General features: G+C 35.9%; 2 protein-coding genes across 2 annotated transcripts; one reads left to right on the forward strand and one right to left on the reverse strand.

Annotated features, from left to right (window-relative positions):
* The first annotated feature begins 233 nt into the window (after positions 1-233).
* On the forward strand, positions 234-5295 carry LOC128243424 (gamma-glutamylcyclotransferase-like). Its single transcript, XM_052961202.1, has 3 exons — positions 234-474; positions 3655-3803; positions 4691-5295. Exons 1-3 carry the CDS (start codon positions 373-375, stop codon positions 4968-4970), a joined length of 531 nt encoding a protein of 176 aa, XP_052817162.1. The 5' UTR covers positions 234-372; the 3' UTR covers positions 4971-5295.
* A 46-nt stretch (positions 5296-5341) lies between these two features.
* Positions 5342-19498, reverse strand: LOC128243425 (gamma-aminobutyric acid receptor-associated protein-like 2). Its single transcript, XM_052961203.1, has 4 exons — positions 19365-19498; positions 12095-12150; positions 11104-11276; positions 5342-7073 (listed from the first exon to the last, which is right to left on the reverse strand). The coding sequence occupies exons 1-4, from the start codon at positions 19396-19398 to the stop codon at positions 6980-6982; spliced, it is 357 nt and encodes a 118-aa protein (XP_052817163.1). The 5' UTR covers positions 19399-19498; the 3' UTR covers positions 5342-6979.
* Positions 19499-20700: the final 1202 nt, after the last annotated feature.

Genomic DNA, 20700 nt, shown 5'->3' on the forward strand with positions numbered 1-20700 from the left:
AAATAGTTCAGACATAGTCCAAGGTACTATTCATTTTCCTAGTCAATGGTATATTGCTAATATTGTGTGTATACTATAGTTTATGGACACATGTCCTTGTTCGAAGAACACAAGACACAGCAAATGTCGTATTCACTAGATAAGATAAGAGTTTTTGTGGAAGTAATAAGATTTAGCCGCTGCGTTTGCTAATGCATGGACAACTTAATAATAATTGCTGCGTCACCAAAAACTCTAGGTCAACTGCGGTCAATCGTGTTTGTGAATTATATTAAACCCATATACACATATTTAAAAGTAACTCTTAATATAAAAGCAAACATAAGTAGCCGTGTGGTAAAAGAAGTTGTTCGAAACTGGAGCATTAAACCAATGACGTCGTTCCTGTATTTCGCGTACGGAAGTAACTTGCTACGGCAGAGGTTACAAGTAGAAAATCCGAGTGCCCGCTTTGTAAGCTCTGCGAAACTGGAGGTAACTATATTGTTCAGTTTATACTGATTGATGGGAAGGCAGCTAGAGGCTGATACGAATCGTTCTCGGGTTGGTTTTCTGGGTAAACAATATATCACTGGTGACGGGTGATAGTACCCGCTGGTGGGTTTATGTTAGCAGAGAGGAGTACACCCATACCACTATACAACTCTGGACTACCACATAGTTTAGTGGAGGCCTCTGGTGAGAATCGAGCCCACAACATGTTGGGTGAGAGGCGGACACCCGTACCACTTTACAGCTCCGGCCTACCACATAGTTTGGTAAATGACCCTCGTGACGATCGAGCCTACAACATGTTGGGTAACAGGCGGACACCAGTACCACTATACAACTCTGGACTACCACATAGTTTGGTGGAGGCCTCTGGTGAGGATCGAACCCACAACATGTTGGATGACAGTTTGGTATGGATTTTTGCCATTTCCCTTTGCACGGCGACGTCGCCGACTGCAGCAACAAATCAATAACACCTCGACTGAAATGGGCGACATAAAAATAATGTCTGACGTGTCATGGACCTTATAAGAATACCTGACGTGTCATGGACCTTAAAAGAATGTCTGACGTGTCATGGACCTAGAATTAATGTCTGAAGTGTCATGAACCTTAAACGAATGTCTGATGTTTCATGGACCTGATAAGAATGTCTGACGTGTCACGGATCTTACATGAATGTCTGGTGTGTCACGGATCTTAAATGAATGTCTGGCGTGTCGTGGATCTTACATGAATGTCTGGTGTGTCACGGATCTTAAATGAATGTCTGGCGTGTCGTGGATCTTAAATGAATGTCTGATGTGACATGTACCTGAAAAGAATGTTTGGCGCATCACAAATCTAACATGCATGTCTGATGTGTCACGTATCTTAAATGGATGTCTGATGTGACATAGACCTGAAAAGAATGTTTGCTGTTTCATAGACCTGATAAGAATGTTTGGCGTGTCACGGATTTTAAATGAATGCCTGATGTTAAATGGACCCGACAGAACGTCTGATGTTAAATGGACCTAAATAAAATGTCTGGCGTGTCAAGGATTTTAAATAAATGTCTGATGTGGCATGGATCTAAAACGAATGTCTGGCGTGTTAAGGATCTTGAATGAATGTCTGATGAGACACGTATCTTAAATGAATGAATGTCTGATGTTTTATGGACCTGAAAGAATGTCTGATGTTTAATGGACCTAAAAGTAATGTCTGGCGTGTCGTGGATCTTAATGAATGTCTTATGTGGCATGGACCTAAAAAGAATGTCTGGCGTGTCGTGGATCTTAAATGAATGTCGGATGTAGCATTGTACGGAAAGGAATGTCTGATGTGGCTTAGACCCAAAAAGGAATGGCGTATGTGTCATAGGCCTTAAAGGAAAGTCTGATATGGCATGGACCTAAAAAGAATGTATGACGTGTCATGGACCTAGAATAAATGTCTGACGTGTCATGGAATTTATAAAAATGCCTAACGTGTCATGGACCTAAAAAGAATGTATGACTTGTCATGGACCTAGAATAAATGTCTGACGTGTCATGGAACTTATAAAAATGCCTAACGTGTCATGGCCCTTAAAAGAATGTCTGACGTGTCATGGACCTAGAATAAATGCCTAACGTGTCATGAACCTAGAATGAATGTCTGACGTGTCATGGACCTTATAAGAAAGTCTGACGTGTCATGAACCTAGAATGAATGTCTGACGTGTCATGGACCTTATAAGAATGTCCGACTTGTCATGAACCTAGAATAAAGGTCTGACGTGTCATGAACCTAGAATAAATGTATGACGTGTCATGGACCTTATAAGAATGTCTGACGTGTCATGAACCTAGAATAAATGTCTGACGTGTCATGCACCTAGAATAAATGTCTGACGTGTCATGGACCTTATAAGAATGTCTGACGTGTCATGAACCTTGAATGAATGTCTGACGTGTCATGGACTTTATAAGAATGTCTGACGTGTCATGAACCTAGAATAAATGTCTGACGTGTCATGGACCTTATAAGAATGTCTGACGTGTCATGAACCTAGAATGAATGTCTGACGTGTCATGGACCTTATAAGAGTGTCTGACTTGTCATGAACCTAGAATAAAGGTCTGACGTGTCATGAACCTAGAATAAATGTCTGACGTGTCATGGACCTTATAAGAATGTCTGACTTGTCATGGACCTAGAATAAAGGTCTGACGTGTCATGAACCTAGAATAAATGTCTGACGTATCATGGACCTTATAAGAATGTCTGACGTGTCATGAACCTAGAATAAATGTCTGACGTGTCATGCACCTAGAATAAATGTCTGACGTGTCATGGACCTTATAAGAATGTCTGACGTGTCATGAACCTAGAATAAATGTCTGACGTGTCATGGACCTTATAAGAATATCTGACGTGTCATGAACCTAGAATGAATGTCTGACGTGTCATGGACCTAAAAAAGAATGTCGGACGTGTCATGAACCTAGAATGAATATCTGACGTGTTATGAACCTAGAATGAATGCTTGACGTGTTATGAACCTAGAATGAATTTCTGACGTGCCATAGGCCTAACAGGAATATCAGTGTCAAATCGGCATGACATAACATTTTGTAGATAAATCTAGGAACTTAACAGCAGCATGACCTTCGTTGGCTACAAAGTATTTCTTTCATGTTGCTAAAGAGCCCGACTTCTCCCCCTGAAGTAAAATACGAGTTATTCGTATGCGTCCATCTGTCATCCAAGAGGTCTTGGGTCGAGCCCCAATCGGGTCACGTTTTCTTAGGCTTTAAAAATATGACACTTGTTCCAGTTTCTACCATGGAAACGAAATTGATCGTGATTCGTAACGTCTAAAAGCTGTCTTCGCGGGCGAGCTAAAATAAATTAATATAAAAATGAATAATTTCAATCTTTTAAAAGTCAAGTCGTTGCTGTCTGCGGACGCTGACGGTTTTTCGCCTTCCGTTACTGTCAATATATGTTATCAATCGAAGACGGTTGTTTTCAGACTGTTCAACTATTTTGGTGACTCGGAAGGATCTAGCTTCATTGTTTTCTATGTTTTAACTTACATTGTTCTTCAAGTGGCAATGTACTTGGATTTTGAATGATAGCCTAAATGTTCAATCATCCTGTTCATGAATACAACACTTAACTTATTCTATACAGGGGTATCGACTGGGGTTCACGAGTCTGGGGATGGATCCCATGAAGCTACGGTGGAGGGGCGGGGCTGCCACCATCCTGGATGACCCCGGTCATGTGGTATGGGGCTGCGTGTGGCGGGTGAGCACAGAGCACCGCGACTCGCTCGACAGGTATGTGTTCATTCTGCTTTCTTTAAAATAAAAATTTATCAGGCATGGGGATATGCTTTCATTCCTTCCTTAAATAAAAAAAAAACTAAAAATCTACTATTTTGAAAGACATATTGAAGAGTCAATTACTGTACCAAGTGACTTGGGTCATGCTATATGTCTGCTTGAAATAGCATAACGAAAATTGATTTCTTGACTTTGAATTCCACGTTTGAATTCATGAATTGCCCAACCTAATTAGTATTTCTATCTCCAAGAGTGAAAATAATTTAAACCGAAATTAAAATATGTTTTTCTGTTTCTTTATGCTAACTTGTAAGTCTTAAAAAATATCAACTGGACGCGATTAACTGTTAAACCGCGTAAAAATACAGGCGGTCGTGACGTCCTTCTTGTGACATACTTTCAAAACATTTCAAACCGGCATTGTGAACTTGGAAATCAAAATCGATAAAAGCAGTAAAACTATCAAAATTGATGCAGTGAAAATAACGTCACTGAAAAAAATATTTGGCTAAATTTCGAAATTAAATATAAGTAAATTGTTAGTTTTAATGAATTTTAACACGATATCAATAAAAAAAATGTTTCAATGGAAGATTGCAATATAAATGCCAACTGTTATATCTCAGGAGTGGCTTGGCTGACTTGGTGAAATATATTGCTATCTTACACAAAAACAAACTATTATCTACTATATTCGTCATTGCTATCAACTATCTAAATTGTGCATGCCATATCTGTTATACATGATCATAATTCGCGGGCTTTGTGCAAATGATGGAACTCGATATACAAATAGAATGCGCCACAACAGAATTGCACTAAGCCCTCCACATTCACTGCCGTTTCCCTAATTCGCTCACATTGTTCCATGTCCGGTCCAGACAGGAGCTGATCTACAACCCTATTGAGGTGAAGGTGACAGACGGTGACAACGCTGTGTACACGTGTCGCACGTACCAACTTCCAGCCGAGTACCTAGTCACTTCCTGTTATGACAACCGTCCCTCGCCCATGTACATGGACGTCATCGTGAGAGGCGCTCTCCAAAACGCTCTTCCTGCCGAGTATGTGGACGATTTGCGGGCGGTGGAACATAATGGACATTATGAGGATATCGACTTACACAAGAACATACTCAAAATATTAGAAAAGGAAAAATGATACTGTTAGAAAAAGTCGCCAGGTCTTAGTAATACCAATTAACTATGTCTTGTGTGTCAAGTGTAAATATCTTAGCTTAGAATAGGTAGCGACTTAGGCGCACTTATGAATCACACATTCTTTTTTTTCGAAAAGGTAAACGCTTAAAAGCATTCAGCTACTTCATGTGTAAGTGTTCAAAACTGGATTTGGCAAAATTATGCCCGATTTCTTTGATTATTTTTGCACGTGTCTACGCTAAAATGGTCGTAGCCGGAGCGACAATGGACGAAGCAGTGACCACGAGCGTTCCAATGGAACTGGTATTGAATAAACATGTCTTGTATTTAGTTTCGTTTTCTTTGGAAAGCATAACAGAATCATAGGAAGGATACGATTTTTTCATTTATTAAAAATAAACAAATGTTTTGTATGCATACATTACAGACAGTACATCCAGGTTAATCACAGGCACAAACAACAGACATACAGCGTCGCTCATACATATGATATGCATTCTTTGTACATAGCGAGTGTCTTTTATTGAAAAAAAAATATTTAAACGACATTTTTTAATTGTTGTGTAAAAAAACAACAACTGCTAAATCATCAGCCAGAAAGAACTGTCTCGGTCAAGATGGAAGTATATCTTTGCTCGAAATTGTTAATAAAAAATGAAAAAAATGTGGCTTCAGACCTATACTATTGTTGATGACAATACAGCCTATTGAGATATTATTTAGCAAAAAAATACCAGACAAAACATAAATAAACATGTACATGTACATATATGTCATTAACATTTATATAAGCATATACCCAGAAACTCAGATGGCACTTTTATCAACTTATGCCTGTTAAACAGTTTCATACATTTGTAATAATAGGACATCCAGTATTGCTACAGTGTTACATGACACACTTACAACTATGCCCTATGCTTCCTGCACAAGGAGGAAGTCTTTGTAAAATGTGCCAGCTGAGCGTTCCTCAGACTTTCAGTTCAGTGATTGTTCTATTAAATTCACATGAGAAAGATAAGTACGTATGTGACAGTTTTAAACTGATGTACTGCATTATAGCTGACAATAGACTTGTATGTATTACTTCCTACATGACAGGTGACAATTAAGCAGGGTAAAAGTGTTTCTATTAAATAAGACAAGCTCGCAAAGCAACATAACAGGAGGAATTTAGGTAAATGAAGTTCAATGAAAATCTCCCAAAATGTCCATAAAACAATGGAGACAACTTTGGATCCTTCTCGAACATAGTAAGATTAAGACATTGGAATTTTAACTGTGTTTCAAACAGTGCCACACAAAGAACATAACGGCTTATGTAGTGTTTTGGCTACATTAAGTGTAATTGACTTGTTGTTCATAAAGCTTAATATAACAAATACCAGGTAGCATAATTTGCTCAGAAAAATACTGTTCCATTTAGAGCAGACTCTTCTCAAATTTCAGAAAACTTAAAAAACATTTACATGAAAAATATTTACAAATTCATGCTTAATTAAGTTCATAATACTGTTATTATTTTTTTATATTAATAGATCTCCATACTCTTCAATTCAAAATCCTTGACATTGATACTAGGTAGAAAATGAATCAGCCATTCGAAGATATATATTTCTTTTAAAAAGTTATTGATGAAATACTTCATTCAAAACATATAATTAACCAGTCCTAACAAATATATTTAACAACTTTTACGATTAAACCAATAAAACATTTTTGTGTAAGAGCTCTGGAAACCATATTTCCGCAAGATAGCATTGATTCTTTAAATTTTATTTATTTCCGACAAATATCATACAAACTTAAGATAGTAGTAGTTTGTTTAAATCTTTTTAACCATATTCACTTTAACCAAAACATATCAACAATCTTGCAATCTTGAATAATTTCTTAAAATCTCACAATGGAAAACCCCATTTATACACATGTTTATGAATATGACAAATTAAAAATCCCACTACAAGAACCTAAAGCACACGCCGCGGTATCGTGCAATGAGTGTGTGTATCAGCAATGTCCGAAGGTGTTTTCTCCGCTGTAGGCGATATACAGGAAACCATCCTCGTCTTTGTGCTCCTCGTAGACTTGACCCATACTTGCACTGAAACATACACAGTCATACGCTTATAAATGACTAGGAATGATTTAAACTTCCTCAAAATAAATCATATAATGTTAAAGCTACAATCATACTGGCACTCAATTATTGCTTCTGAAACTTCCAATACAAATACAAAACCTGCAACCTCCTTTCGTCAGTATTAAAATGCATATAAACTGGTACTAAAAATCATCTTTACTTCCTCTTCTGATGCAATAAGATACACCGATGATAGAGTTATTTGGACAAAACATATACAGAACTCTACAATGATTCTATGCTTGGTTTTTGCGCAATTGTATACGATACAATTACCTAGGTGGAACAATGTGTTTTTTTAAATTGTCTTGTTTTCACAGATAACTTAATTTGAATTGTAATTTTGAAATTTTTGATAACCTTAGTTTCTTTTCATGTTATGGATTTCAAAACTTGTTTAAATGTTTAATTGCAATGCATGCTTAAGACTGCCTAACCAATTTGATAAAAACTAGAGCTATCACTGAAGGTGATTAATACCCCCCAAATGCCACCTCTCATTATGATTTATCATTGTATGAAGTTTCATGCTATTCCATCTAGTAGTTTTCGAGTTACTGTCCGGACAAAAGTTTGACAAAAAAACACAGAAAAAGGCAATTATTAAACTCTGTAATTTGCTAAAATAGTGTAGTGATTCATGTACACTGAACTCCTTTTCATTGTGCTGTACCATTGTATAAAGTTTTATTACATTCCATCCGGTAGTTTTCAAGTTATGCTCTGGACAAGAAAAAAGTAACAAAGGGCAATAACTCAGTTATTCACTAAAATAGAATTGCGGTTCCTGTCCACTACACTTCCTCTCATTATGATCTATCACTGTATGAAGATTTATTAAATTCCATCCATTAGTTTTCAAGTTATGCTCCGGACCAGAAAAAAAGTAACAAAGGGCAATAACTCTGTGATTGGCTAAAATAGAATTGCGGTTCCTGTACACTACACTTCCTCTCATTATGATCTATCACTGTATGAAAATTTATTAAATTCCATCCAATAGTTTTCAAGTTATGCTCCGGACCAGAAAAAAGTAACAAAGGGCAATAACTCTGTACATGGCTGAAAAAGAATTGCGGTTCCTGTACACTACACTTCCTCTCATTATGATCTATCACTGTATGAAAATTTATTAAATTCCATCCAATAGTTTTCAAGTTATGCTCCGGACCAGAAAAAAGTAACAAAGGGCAATAACTCTGTACATGGCTGAAAAAGAATTGCGGTTCCTGTACATTACACTTCTTCTCATTATGATCTATCACTGTATGAAGTTTTATTAAATTCCATCCAATATTTTTCAAGTTATGCTCAGGACAAGAAAAAGTAACAAAAGGCAGTACCTCTGTAATTAGCTGAGATAGAAGTGTGGTTCTAGTACACTGCACTCCCTCTCATTATGATCTATCACTGTATGAAGTTTTATTAAATTCCATCCAATACTTTTCAAGTTATGCCCCGGACAAGAAAAAAGTAACAAAGGGCAGTAACTCTGCAATTAGATGAAATAGAATTGCGGTTCCTGTACACTGCACTCCCTCTCATTATGATCTATCGCTGTATGAAGCTTAATTAAATTCCATCCAATAGTTTTGTAGTTATGCTCGGACAAGAAAAGGTAACAAAGGCCAGTAACTCTGTAATTAGCTGAAATAGAATGTTCCTGTACACTGCACTCCCTCTCATTTTGATCTATCACTGTATGAAGTTTTATTAAATTCCATCCAATACTTTTCAAGTTATGCCCCGGACAAGAAAACGTAACAAAAGGCACTAACTCTGTAATTAGCTGAAATAGAATTGCGGTTCCTGTACACTGCACTCCCTCTCATTATGATCTATCACTGTATGAAGTTTTATTAAATTCCATCTAATATTTTCAAGTTATGCTCCGGACAAGAAAAAAGTAACAAAGGGCAGTAACTCTGTAATAAGCTAAAATAGAGTTATGGCTCTTGTGCGCTGCACTTCCTCTTATTGTGCTTTATCATTGTATGAAGTTCCAATGAATTCCATCCAGTACTTTTCAAGTTATACTCCGGACATAAAAACAGTAACAAAGGGCAATAACTCAGTAATTAGTAAGAATATAGTTATGGTTATTGTACACTGCACTTCCTCTCATTATGCTCTACCATTGTATGAAGTTTAATCCAATTCCATCCAGTAGCATTTAAGGTATGCTCCGGACAAGGTAAATTGCAACGGACCGACTGACAAACAGACAAACAACCGACCTCAGGGTGACTCCAATATACGCCCTCCTAACGTTGTTTGTCGGGGGTATAAATCAAATAAGGGCGTACAATAAAGGTTGATGCAAAATTTATTTTTTATGGATTTTCATGTAAAACTTGTTTGGCTAAAATGATAAAACAAACAAAAGGGCCCTGAAGGCCCTGAATCGCTCACCTGATCCAATAAAGATCATCAACAATAACATTCTGATCAAGTTCCATGAACATTTGGTCATAAATGTGGCCTCTAGAGTCTTAAAATACTTTTCCTATTATTTGACCTGGTGACCTATTTTTACGAACATGGCCCAGATTCAAACTTGGCCTAGAGCTAATCAATATAAACATTCTGACTAAGTTTCATGGACATAAAGTCATAAATGTGACCTCTAGAGTGCTAACAAGCTTTTCCTATGATTTGACCTAATGACCTAGATTTTGACCGCACATGACCCAGATTTAAACTTGACTTAAGAGATTATTAATATAAACATTCTGACCAACTTTCATATTTTTAAATGTGACCTCTAGAGTGTTAACAAGCTTTTCCTTAAATTTGACCCGGTGACCTAGTCTTTGACAGCATATGATCCAGATTCGAACTTGGCCTAGAGCTAATCAATATAAACATTCTGACTTAGTTTCATGAACATACATTATAAATGTCACCTCTAGAGTGCTAACAAGCTTTTCCTATGATTTGACCTAGTGACCTAGTTTTTAACTGCACATGACCCAGAGTCGAACTTGACCAAGAGAGTATTAATATTAACATTCTGACCAAGTTTCCTGAAGATACAGTCATATATGTGACCTCTATAGTGTTAACAAGCTTTTCCTTTAATTTGACCAAGTGACCTAGTTTTTAACCCCAGATGACCCAATATCGAACTCATCCAAGATTTTATTGAGGGTAACATTCTCACCAAGTTTCATTAAGATAGTGCCCAAGTTGTGACCACAAAGAGTGTTAACAGTCAAATTGTTGACGACGACAGACGACGGACACAGGGCGATCACAATAGCTCACCTTGAGCACTTCGTGCTCAGGTGAGCTAAAAAATCATATGAATAAGGACAGGTTCAGATAAAAAAATACTTACCTTCATAAATAGGTTTTTAAATTAAAAGCTTTATGACTACCAGTTAAACAGGCGACAAATTATCGCTTATATTTTTTTATCTGTACCTAAATCATGCTTTTTTCTGTTTTAGTCATCAAACATCATGCATTAAAGTTTAAAAAATAGTAACTTTGCATCAACCTATAATGTACGCCTTTAATATCAATCCCTCTGCTTTCCATTTTAAACAGGTAACTGGGTTAGGCAAGGCAGTCCACAGCTGTTGTTTTTTTTAGAACATTTTGTTTTTCTAAATGCTTACATAATGAAATTGATGAGATCCAGGAAAAATGCTTATGTTTTCACAACAAAAGTTTCCTAGTACCAAGTTATATGGTAATCCATCTTTGCATAAGTAAGTTATAGCAGAGACACAAGCATGTGAACTTGACCTTTAAATGTTTTGGGTGACCTTGACCTTGGATGTATGGACCCGTGTCAAGATCATTGCACATTGTCTCAATAAGGACAACATTTGTACCAAGTTTTATGGTAATCCATCAATGCTTTCCATTTTACACAGATTACTGGACAGTTTCTTTAGTACAGGTATCTACCAATTTAATAATACATTTAAAAGTAAAACATATTTCTTTTTACAAATTTAAAGACTGGTTCTATAATACCAACCTCGATTGTGGCAAAACTTTTTCTACAAAAAGGAAGATGGCCTTTTCTGAGGGCAGCTGGATTCTCTTGCGTATGATCCACATAAACTGGGCCACAGAGATGTCGTTGGGCACCAGGAACTTCCGCTTGTCGATATCCTGAATCTGTGACTTGGGGTCTCTCTCCACGATCACCTGTCAAGTTTGAAATGTAAGAGTTAATCAAAAGAAAACAAGAATTCATGAAAATTTGTTTCTCACAAAAGTGACTTAGCCATTTAGGTACAGATTATTTTACTGTATTACATTATTTAAAAATTAAACTATTCAATGCCAGTAAATTGGTTTTGATGGCATTTATTTTTATTTCACATAATCACATCACATTACTGAAAAAATGGTATGATTATCATTACTTCACTTTCACCATAAACAATGTACTGTCATTAATTTGGTAGAATATACCTTTTAAGTATATTGTAGTCTTTTAGTCATGTCTCAAAGTAATGAAGGAAAAAAACAAGCAGCTTTTCAGACACAAAACCAAAAGTGGAAAGTTAGATACATGTATTTTCGATTTCATGACAAAAAGTAAGGGAAAAAACAATTTTTGACTCAGACCAAATTCATCAATAGCATACAGTGAAACTACTGAAGCTTTGTATTAAAGTTAAATGTTGGTGAACATTTTACAGCAATCAGACAAGCATTGCTTGATATGGTAAAAATTATCTTCAGATTCACGAGTTTAACCTAAAGATCATCGTTTTTTAGATTATAGTGAGATACTTAGACCATACATGTACATAAAATGATAACTGATGTATAAATAAGCATTTTTACCAAAACATGGAAATAATTATTAAGAATTTGACAGAAAGTAAAAAAAGTGGGCCTGATTAAAAATGGAAATGCTGGAAAGTCGGAAAATACCTAAAAAGAATGAAATGAAAATAAACATGATCATGTATGACACCTATGACAACTTAGGGAACAAAAAACACAAAACTTACTGGGATTCTCTCTGGATATTTATCTCTGATCTTTGTTGACTCAGCTTTCCTCTGATCTGCAATGCACAAACAATTGCTTTTATTAGGTTATAAAATGGACTTGAGAGTAGATCTGAAAGGTAAAATTTAACAAATGCTATTATGAACCAGTAATGACAGGGTAGACAATTAAATTCTGGTATATACATGGCACAATTTAAAATTCTTAGATGATAATCAGTAGCAATCGTCAACAATGCTCCAAGCGGTGTTCAGATCCAGGACCCATTGATCAGTATCTGGCCAATTCAGCCAAGGAACTATTTTTGCCTGGTCCATGTGGACATATGGGAGTATTTACTGCTATAGCAGGGCTTCCATTAAGAATTTAAAACTGGAAGTCTGAACTTCCTGTCCATCAATATTGGAAGTTTTTCACTGAAATGTGGAAGTTTAAGTCTCTAGAATACAATAAAAAAAATCCACTATATTTCAACTGGAATGTAAAAAAATGCAACTACAACTTGCCAAATTCACAGATTTAGATTATAAAAATTCATTTAACTTCAAGACTGATTAAAATTGCGACCATAAAAGTAATATTGACACCAGGTTTTGATATTTTGAACTTCCAAGCTTTTAACTTTGGAAGTTTTCTTTAAAATTATGGAAGTTTTTGTACTTCCAAGGAATCAATTTTGGAAGTTTTAACCTATTTCTAGGGAGTAATATACTTCCAAACTTCCTTTAACGGAAGCCCTGTATAGCACTTCTACTGGGAGTATTGAATCAATAACTATGGTACCGAATATATTTCTGTGAATAGGGAACAAGTTTATAAAATGTATTCAGGGTTTCCACCAGGCATTAACAGTTTGTCAACCCTGACCTGCCTTCATCTGGCAAGGCCTTTAACCAACATGCTTTAATTGTGCCAAGATACTTTAATCAGCACTGCAATCAGCCTTATCAAAACAATCATAAATTTTTGACAACCAATGTTTTTCCTGCAATTGCACCAGTTTCAACAGTTGACTGACAGCAAGAAGGCATGACGGGAGTATAACGATATTTGTATCAGCCAATCAGGATCAATAACATTTACAGCTGTGTCAGTCAGGATCGATGGTGCTTTACCCCAACTCCTCCCATACTAAATCACAAAGTGAAGGTGTAAAAAACATCACTGTAGTAATCCAGACCCCAAATGCAATCCCATGAAAGGTTTCCATAAACTCTTCCTATAGACCAAATTTTGTCAAGATATGTCAACCCTTACGGAAATTATTTAGTTTCATAGGTGAGTATGACGCCACCATAAACTCTTCCTATATACTGAATTTGGTCAAGATATGTGAACCCTGACTTAAGTTATTCAGTTTCAACCATTCTTCTATTTTTAGTAACAGTGACCTTGACCCTAGGGACCCCAAACGCAATCCCATGAAAGGTATCCATAAACTCTTCCTTTATAATAAGTTGGGTCAAGAAATGTCAACCCTAACTTAAGTTATTCAGTTTCAACCGTTTTTCTATTTTTAGTAACAGTGACCTTGACTCTAGGGACTTCAAACACAATCCCATGAAAGGTATCCATTAACTCTTCCTATAGACCAAGTTTGGTCAAGATATGTCAACCCTTACTGAATTATTAAGTTTCATAGGTGAGTTTGACGCCGCCCGCCTGAACAACGACGTTCGTTATTCTAATTTTCACTATGTGAAAACCTGGTTAATAAGTCAGTCATGGAAATTAGACTTTTGGATGAACAAGCCAGAATTCTTATAGTATTGCTTAGCATCAATTTTTTTTAACAAGCCCTGCTATATAAAATTCAGAATTTGAGCAAGCCCGGAAGACATTTCACCAGTGCAGGGCTTGTGGGCTTGTGCTAATTTCGACCACTGATAAGTGTTGATTGATTGGAGTCAAATAAATTCTGTGTCGTATTATTTTGTTTATTGATCCAGGGTCAGTTTCATAAATGTCCTTTTATTTACCAATTATTTGATAGCTAAAATTAAAAAAATGCTTGCCCAACCCTCTCTACATGCCTCATCAGACTTATAAAATTCGGGCTGAAATCCTGGTATTTATTCGGTCAATTTTTGTAAACTAATACCATCTTCAAAACTTAAGAGTAGAATAACAAAATGGACCAGGCCAAATTTTGCACTGGGCCGAAACAGACCACGCCGATAGGAACTAGGTTTTCTATGATCCAGAGTCAAATTCTAACACATTCAAAGATTAAGTCTTAAAACTCACTATATTTAGCCGGAGTCGGGTCCAAATCGGCCTTCCGGTACTTTTAAAAGGAAGCTTGCCTATGAATGCCGATTTGTTCACACCTACTTTCAGATTATTTAGAGCCGATAATGTGTTATAACTGGTACTATATGAGTATTACGCCATTTTGAGGTAGAATGCTGTAATTATAGAAATATATTTCTAACAAAAGTTGATTGAGGAGGGGTGTTTTTTGTCCTATTGTTTAAAATCTTTCATGTAAGTGTTAAATTAAACGCTGAAAACACCTTTGATAATTAAATATCAAAGGATGTAAATGATGTTGATAAATTGTATTTATTAAAACTAATTAAATTTCTTTATAGCTGAAAAAAAAATGAAACATTTTTTTTTACTTTGAAAAAACAGAATCACATAGACTTGAATGAAGTTCAGCAGGCTGTGAACTCACAGTGACTGGTGCCAGCGATGGCAGCACAGAACTTATGAAAATGGTGTGGATGTGTGTGTTTTTTCGTGAAAATATTTATATGTATAACTATATGTATCTAGATGATGTATAATAAACTCTCTGTTCTGATCGGTTCATGAACAAGAACAAGACTGTTTCTAAGTTACTTAAAGTGCAGTGTTACTGTCATAAACAATTATGTATTGCCGCGTGTCAGAATGTCACTTCAATATTGATGCCGCAACATGTCAAATATAAGGGACAGGGATGCCAAAATTGCATGTTACACATGATCTTTACTGAAGTCAATAATAGAGTTCAGTATTCTAAATAATAATACATGGTTTAAACAATAGAATCATTTCAAATAAAAATACTTATAAAATAACCACATTGCATAAAATGCTATTTCTGGTTACTGAGGTAACAACCAAGAGTACCACTGCCAAAGATGATGCGTCCTACATGCAGGAACAAGCTGGCGATGAAATTTACATGTTCATGTAGATCACAAGAGATGAGATTAAATAAAGTATATTTACTTAAATGGGATTTAATGCAAACATGGTTTGTGTTGTGCGCATGTTCAATCAGTAAAACGAAATATGCATATACGTATTGTTACTGACACCAGATTTCCATGATGATTCAATCGTGCCAATTACCAACTCCACAACCATGGAAGTCAGAACCATTGCTTACAAAAACGCATATAACAATGCTGCAGAAAGCAGCATCAATTTTGACCTAACAGACTGGGATGTTGGAGGGATTTATTGCACCAGAATGTGATGAACATTTTGTAATGTTGTGGACTTGAGATGACCCATACTTGTTATGTATTATACTGATAGACTTCATAGAAAATTAGTCAGTCCATTTTGTCTCTTGAAGAAATAACATACCTTATCCTACAAAAGTAGAAATCCTGATACTCTTGCAAAAACTCTAGAAAATGACAGTTTAAGCCCTATCAAATGGTTTGGTGAAAATCATATGAAAGCAAACCTCAAAAGGTTTCAGGCAGTCGCCATTGGCAAGAGACTCATAAATTAGATATATCTCTTTTAATCTTTATGGTGTTAATATTACTTGTGAGGAGGAAGTTAAATTATTAGGTGTAACCTTTGATTTTATGTTAAATTTCAACACTCACATAGCAAAATATGTAAAAAGGCTGCAAGACAACTAAAAGTCATGAAAAGAATCGGCAAAAGGATAAACAAGCTTGGCAGATTAACTATGTATTTTTCATTTATCATGTCTAATCTAAATTATTGTCCGTTAATTTGGCACTTCACAGGAGAAATTAATACAAAGAAAATTGAAAAATTACAAGAAAGAGCACTAGGTTTCATATATGATGATACCTCAAGTTCATACCATGATTTACTAGAACAATCAGGGCTCCTGTCTCTTAAAGTTAAAAGGATGAGATCAGTACCACCGAAAACGTTTTAAATAAACAAGGACCCAGTTACTTGAATGATCTTGTTACTTTTAAAGTTTTAAAATATAATTTTAGGTACAGTAACTGTGAAGAACTTCCCAAACCAAGAACAGAATGGTACGGAAGAAACTCTTTTCACTACTCGGCAGCCAGAATGTGGAACTCGCTGCCTGACACACTCAGACAGTGTTCGTCATACAATCAGTACAAGTCCCTGATCAGTAGCTGGAATGGACCTAAGTGTCATTGCTCTGTGTTTGCTGGGTAGGGGTCCACATGCTGGCTGATGAGAAAGTTATCATGTTATGCTATGCTACTTTATTGTTCCTTTCTTTGTTAAAATATTCTTGCCTTCTCTTTTTTATTTTCATTTTCAGTATGCTTGCAATTATTTATCCTTTTTCCATTTCTGTTTGCTTGCATGTTTTAGTGCTGCATATGTCACTTTATTGTTCCTTTCTTTGTTAAAATATTCTTGCCTTCTCTTTTTTATTTTCATTTTCAGTATGCTTGCAATTATTTATCCTTTTTCCATTTCTGTTTGCTTGCATGTTTTAGTGCTGCATATGTCACTTTATTTTTATTTTTGCCTTTCGCTAGTTTTAATGCTATAGCTACAGTACACTCCACGCGGAACTACCACTTTCCGTTTTCCTCGGTGGATTTTGGTCATCGCGGACACGACATCCAATTGATCATAATCCTCTTTCCTCGGCGTTTTTACTCGTTCACCCACCGAGGCTGATCAGTGGACCGTACATTTACAATCGCCGCGTTACTTGGAGGTAAAAACACCGCGCAACTCGGAGGAAAACCGATAAGAATCTCCCACTGTATCTAATTTTGTTTAATTTATTTGATAATTTTTGCTACATCGTAATTGTTTATAAAATAATTTATTTCGCGTACCTAATTTTCGGACACCCAACGGACATCAATCGTAACTTTCACACTTACCAAGTTTCACAGACGAAGATTATTGATTTTCATCTTTTATCCTGGCTAGATTACCTAACCATATAGTACACCACTGTGACAAGTTAATCTTAAACGATGTATTGCATGTAGAAAGAGAAAGTGTGAAATATTTATTGGAGGATTAAATAAACAACAATGGCAATCAAGGGATTAAGAAAACAAAGACATGCCATTTTTGTAAAACAATCTGCCAATAAACTTGAAAACTTATACCACACTTATAGACTGTATGAAGCAATTATGTACAGTTATACTTATTGAATCATCAATAAAAGTCAACACATTCAATGATATAGGTAACTAATTAATGTGATGAATTTGAAGTTGGAAATGCAATACTCCAGTTACATTCGAAAACACCACTCAGACACATTAATCCTGCATAACAATATACATGCTCTCCATGAGATCCTCGTGGGTAAAACTGTGAGTTATGTGACGTCACACAGAGTGACTGTTTGATCTAAAGCCGATAGAATGTGTTATTCATTTCAATGCATGTATAAAATGGTGTTTAATGGGATTTTAATTACCTTGATGAAGGATTTACACTTATATGCGTTATAAATAAGTTTAGAACCATTGATAAGTACGGATAAATTAATAAGTCAGGTAAAATGCAAATTAGGGAAAAAAGACCGAAAAATATTCACACTTACAAAGTTCTCAACACCTTCATTACTCCAATCTAATTTAAGTTCTCAACACCTTAATATAGTAAGAGAAAGATGACAATAACAAACACAAACGCACGCTATGGTATATCTTTTAATTACATAATGTGAAAAACAACAGTTGTTTGACGATGCTGATGAAAATTTACAATAATTGTTTTTTAAAGAAACTTTCTGTACTTTGAAAAATTAATTATCTAATTATTTAATACTGTTTTAACAGAAGCAATGTACTGTAGTAGCTATATGCACAAAACGCGGAGTTCCGCGATTAGGTCAATAAATCGATACGATCGCCGGCGATACCGGCAATAAAACCCTCCATAGAAAACGACTAACTCGGTGCAACTCGGCGAAATTTAGCGAGGAAAAAGGTTGCGTACTCGGCGGAAATCCGCGATAAATTAAAAACGCCTCCGAGTCACCGAGAAAAGTGGTAGTTCCGCGTGGAGTGTACTGTACAACGGATGTGTAAATGTATGAAGCAGGTAATATGCCTCTGACAGTCCATGCTGCTTTGTTCTAGTTTGCAGTCTTTTGTGTCCTTGTGAGATAGCTGCTGATCAGTTCTTTCAAAATTTGATTTTGGGGGATAATCTTTTTTAGCAACCTTGTGTTGGTCACACTTTTGTGTTTCTATTTTTCTTCAGTGTTTTAGTTTCTTCTTTTCTGTTAGAGCACTTTTTAGGCCAAGATCAGCAGCTTCCACACAAGTTTTAATATTTGTACTCATAAGCTTGTATGTCTGTTTTGTATTCATCTTAGCATATATTAATACTTATTGCCGGAGTTCTTTCTAAATAATTATGTGATATATATGTACCAACTGTGTTTTTATAGTATGCATTATTGTATCTTCAGTCACTCATTTGCTCAGGTGATGCTATTTATAAGGTAAATAACTGTCTTTCAATTTTATTTGATGTATTACGTATGATGTGTTACATAATGTTATGTATACTTTAAATATGTGCTACGTCTGTTATCATGTAATATAACTAACTGTTGTAAGCTCTACTTTATAAATAAATAATACTTGACTTGAAATAACATGTGTTATAATTTTCTAAACTGCATCGATGTCATCTACTATATACATTTATATACATAATTTTAGGTATTATATTTTATTAATTCATGGTATAAGTATAAGAATAATAATAATAAAAGTAGGCCGAAATGGTAACTGGGCCGAAAAGGACCTACCAGGCCAAAAAGGTAATTGGGCCGAGTTGACCCGGATTCATTTTAATAGCCAACAACAATAATTTCTTGAATTCAATGCTTCTAGAAGTTTAAGTCACAGTAATGGATATGCATCAATTCGCTTATACTTATAATGTCACAACCTCTGAGAACTTGTATGAATGAAGGCTAAACAAAATTATCAGGATGACAGAAGAAAAACAAATGTAAACAAACAAGTAAAAGTCAGGAAAGTACACAGATTACTATAAAATTCATTTACCGCAGTACAGAAAACTTACCAAACGTATGTTCTTCCTTGAATTTGAACTTCATACTGCTCAATATTAGGCTAAAAACTTAAATTTGGAAAGAGAAAATACCGACGGAATAACTTTATTTTGGAAATGACGTCACAAATGGAACAGGGTCTAAACATTATCGAATCATACTTTATTTTTTCTTCACGAATGATGGTCTTGTTTTCAATGCCGATGATGATGGTGATGACAACGATGATGATGTTGATGATGATGATGATGATGATAATGATGATGATGATGATGATGATGATGATGATGATGATGATGATGATGGTGATGTCACATTTATGATAATTTGTCAGGAATATCGGAAAGCGAAACGACGCGATACGCCATTACTTCCTCGTTTGTTTGACGGACATAGACAGAGTTCGCTCCCTTGATATCAGGGGGCGTGGCTTAGAAGCCGCTGTCGTAAGGTCAAAAGGAGGCGATGATAAGAATGATGATGATGATGATGATGATGTTGCTGTTGTTGTTGTTGCTGCTGCTGCTGCTGCTGCTGATGATGATGATGATGATGTCCTACTTCAATGAAGAACATTAACGAAAAATGAACCAGGCAAAATCATCAAGAGTACCGATAATGAAATGGTATCCATGGGTAGCTAACAGTAGTGTGTGGGGGATGGAACCAGCCGCCCGGTTAGGTCAGTTGGTTAGAGCGCCGTGCTAGTGTTGCGGCGGTCGTGGGTTCGAGCCCCACACCGGGCGCAATTTTTCTTCCCGGTTTACTTTACTGGTGGCAGCGGTAAACGGCAGGCAGTGGCGTAGCTGCCGTTACGCACAATACGCCCGTGCGTACAATTCGTCGCACAAGTCAGAAAATACTTGGGGCCAAAAATGCAATAAAAACTTAAGGGTAAGGGGGTTGAAGCGTTCGCGGGCCGCCTTTTTTGAATATGTGAGACAATAAAATCTAAAAAAAATCCTATTATTCGGTAACAGCCTCGTTTACCGTTTAGTTGAAGGAACGCCTTTTTTTCTTTTTTTAGTTTCGCTTATTGTTCAGTCATGCATGAATCGTCGATAAATACTGAATATATCCGAATGATGTTTACAAAGCGGCAAGTTTCAATAAGTCAAACGCCAACCTTGAACCTCCTCATCTTGATAAGTTCAAAGATAATCTTCAAGCAGTTGACAATGCTGATAAACTAAACATCTTAGCAGTAACATAGAACATTTCTATGAGATTTTTAAGGAGGTGCATTTTGTTTAGGTTATTTGTATAATAATATAATATTAGCACAGGCATCTGAATCATTGTTTGTCACTAAAATATTGTTTAAAACCATTGTGGGTACATACAATG

Source organism: Mya arenaria, chromosome 8 (assembly GCF_026914265.1).
Source record: "Mya arenaria isolate MELC-2E11 chromosome 8, ASM2691426v1".
Taxonomy (NCBI): Eukaryota; Metazoa; Mollusca; class Bivalvia; order Myida; family Myidae; genus Mya; species Mya arenaria.

Coding starts and splice junctions, on each gene's coding strand:
- LOC128243425 (XM_052961203.1), bottom strand. CDS start 19,398: ATGAAGTTCAAATTCAAGGAAGAACATACGTTTG. Junction 12,151..19,364: donor CAAGGAAGAACATACGTTTG/GTAAGTTTTCTG, acceptor TGTGCATTGCAG/ATCAGAGGAAAGCTGAGTCA. Junction 11,277..12,094: donor AATATCCAGAGAGAATCCCA/GTAAGTTTTGTG, acceptor CAAACTTGACAG/GTGATCGTGGAGAGAGACCC.
- LOC128243424 (XM_052961202.1), top strand. CDS start 373: ATGACGTCGTTCCTGTATTTCGCGTACGGAAGTAACTTGCTACGGCAG. Junction 475..3,654: donor TAAGCTCTGCGAAACTGGAG/GTAACTATATTG, acceptor TATTCTATACAG/GGGTATCGACTGGGGTTCAC. Junction 3,804..4,690: donor CACCGCGACTCGCTCGACAG/GTATGTGTTCAT, acceptor TGTCCGGTCCAG/ACAGGAGCTGATCTACAACC.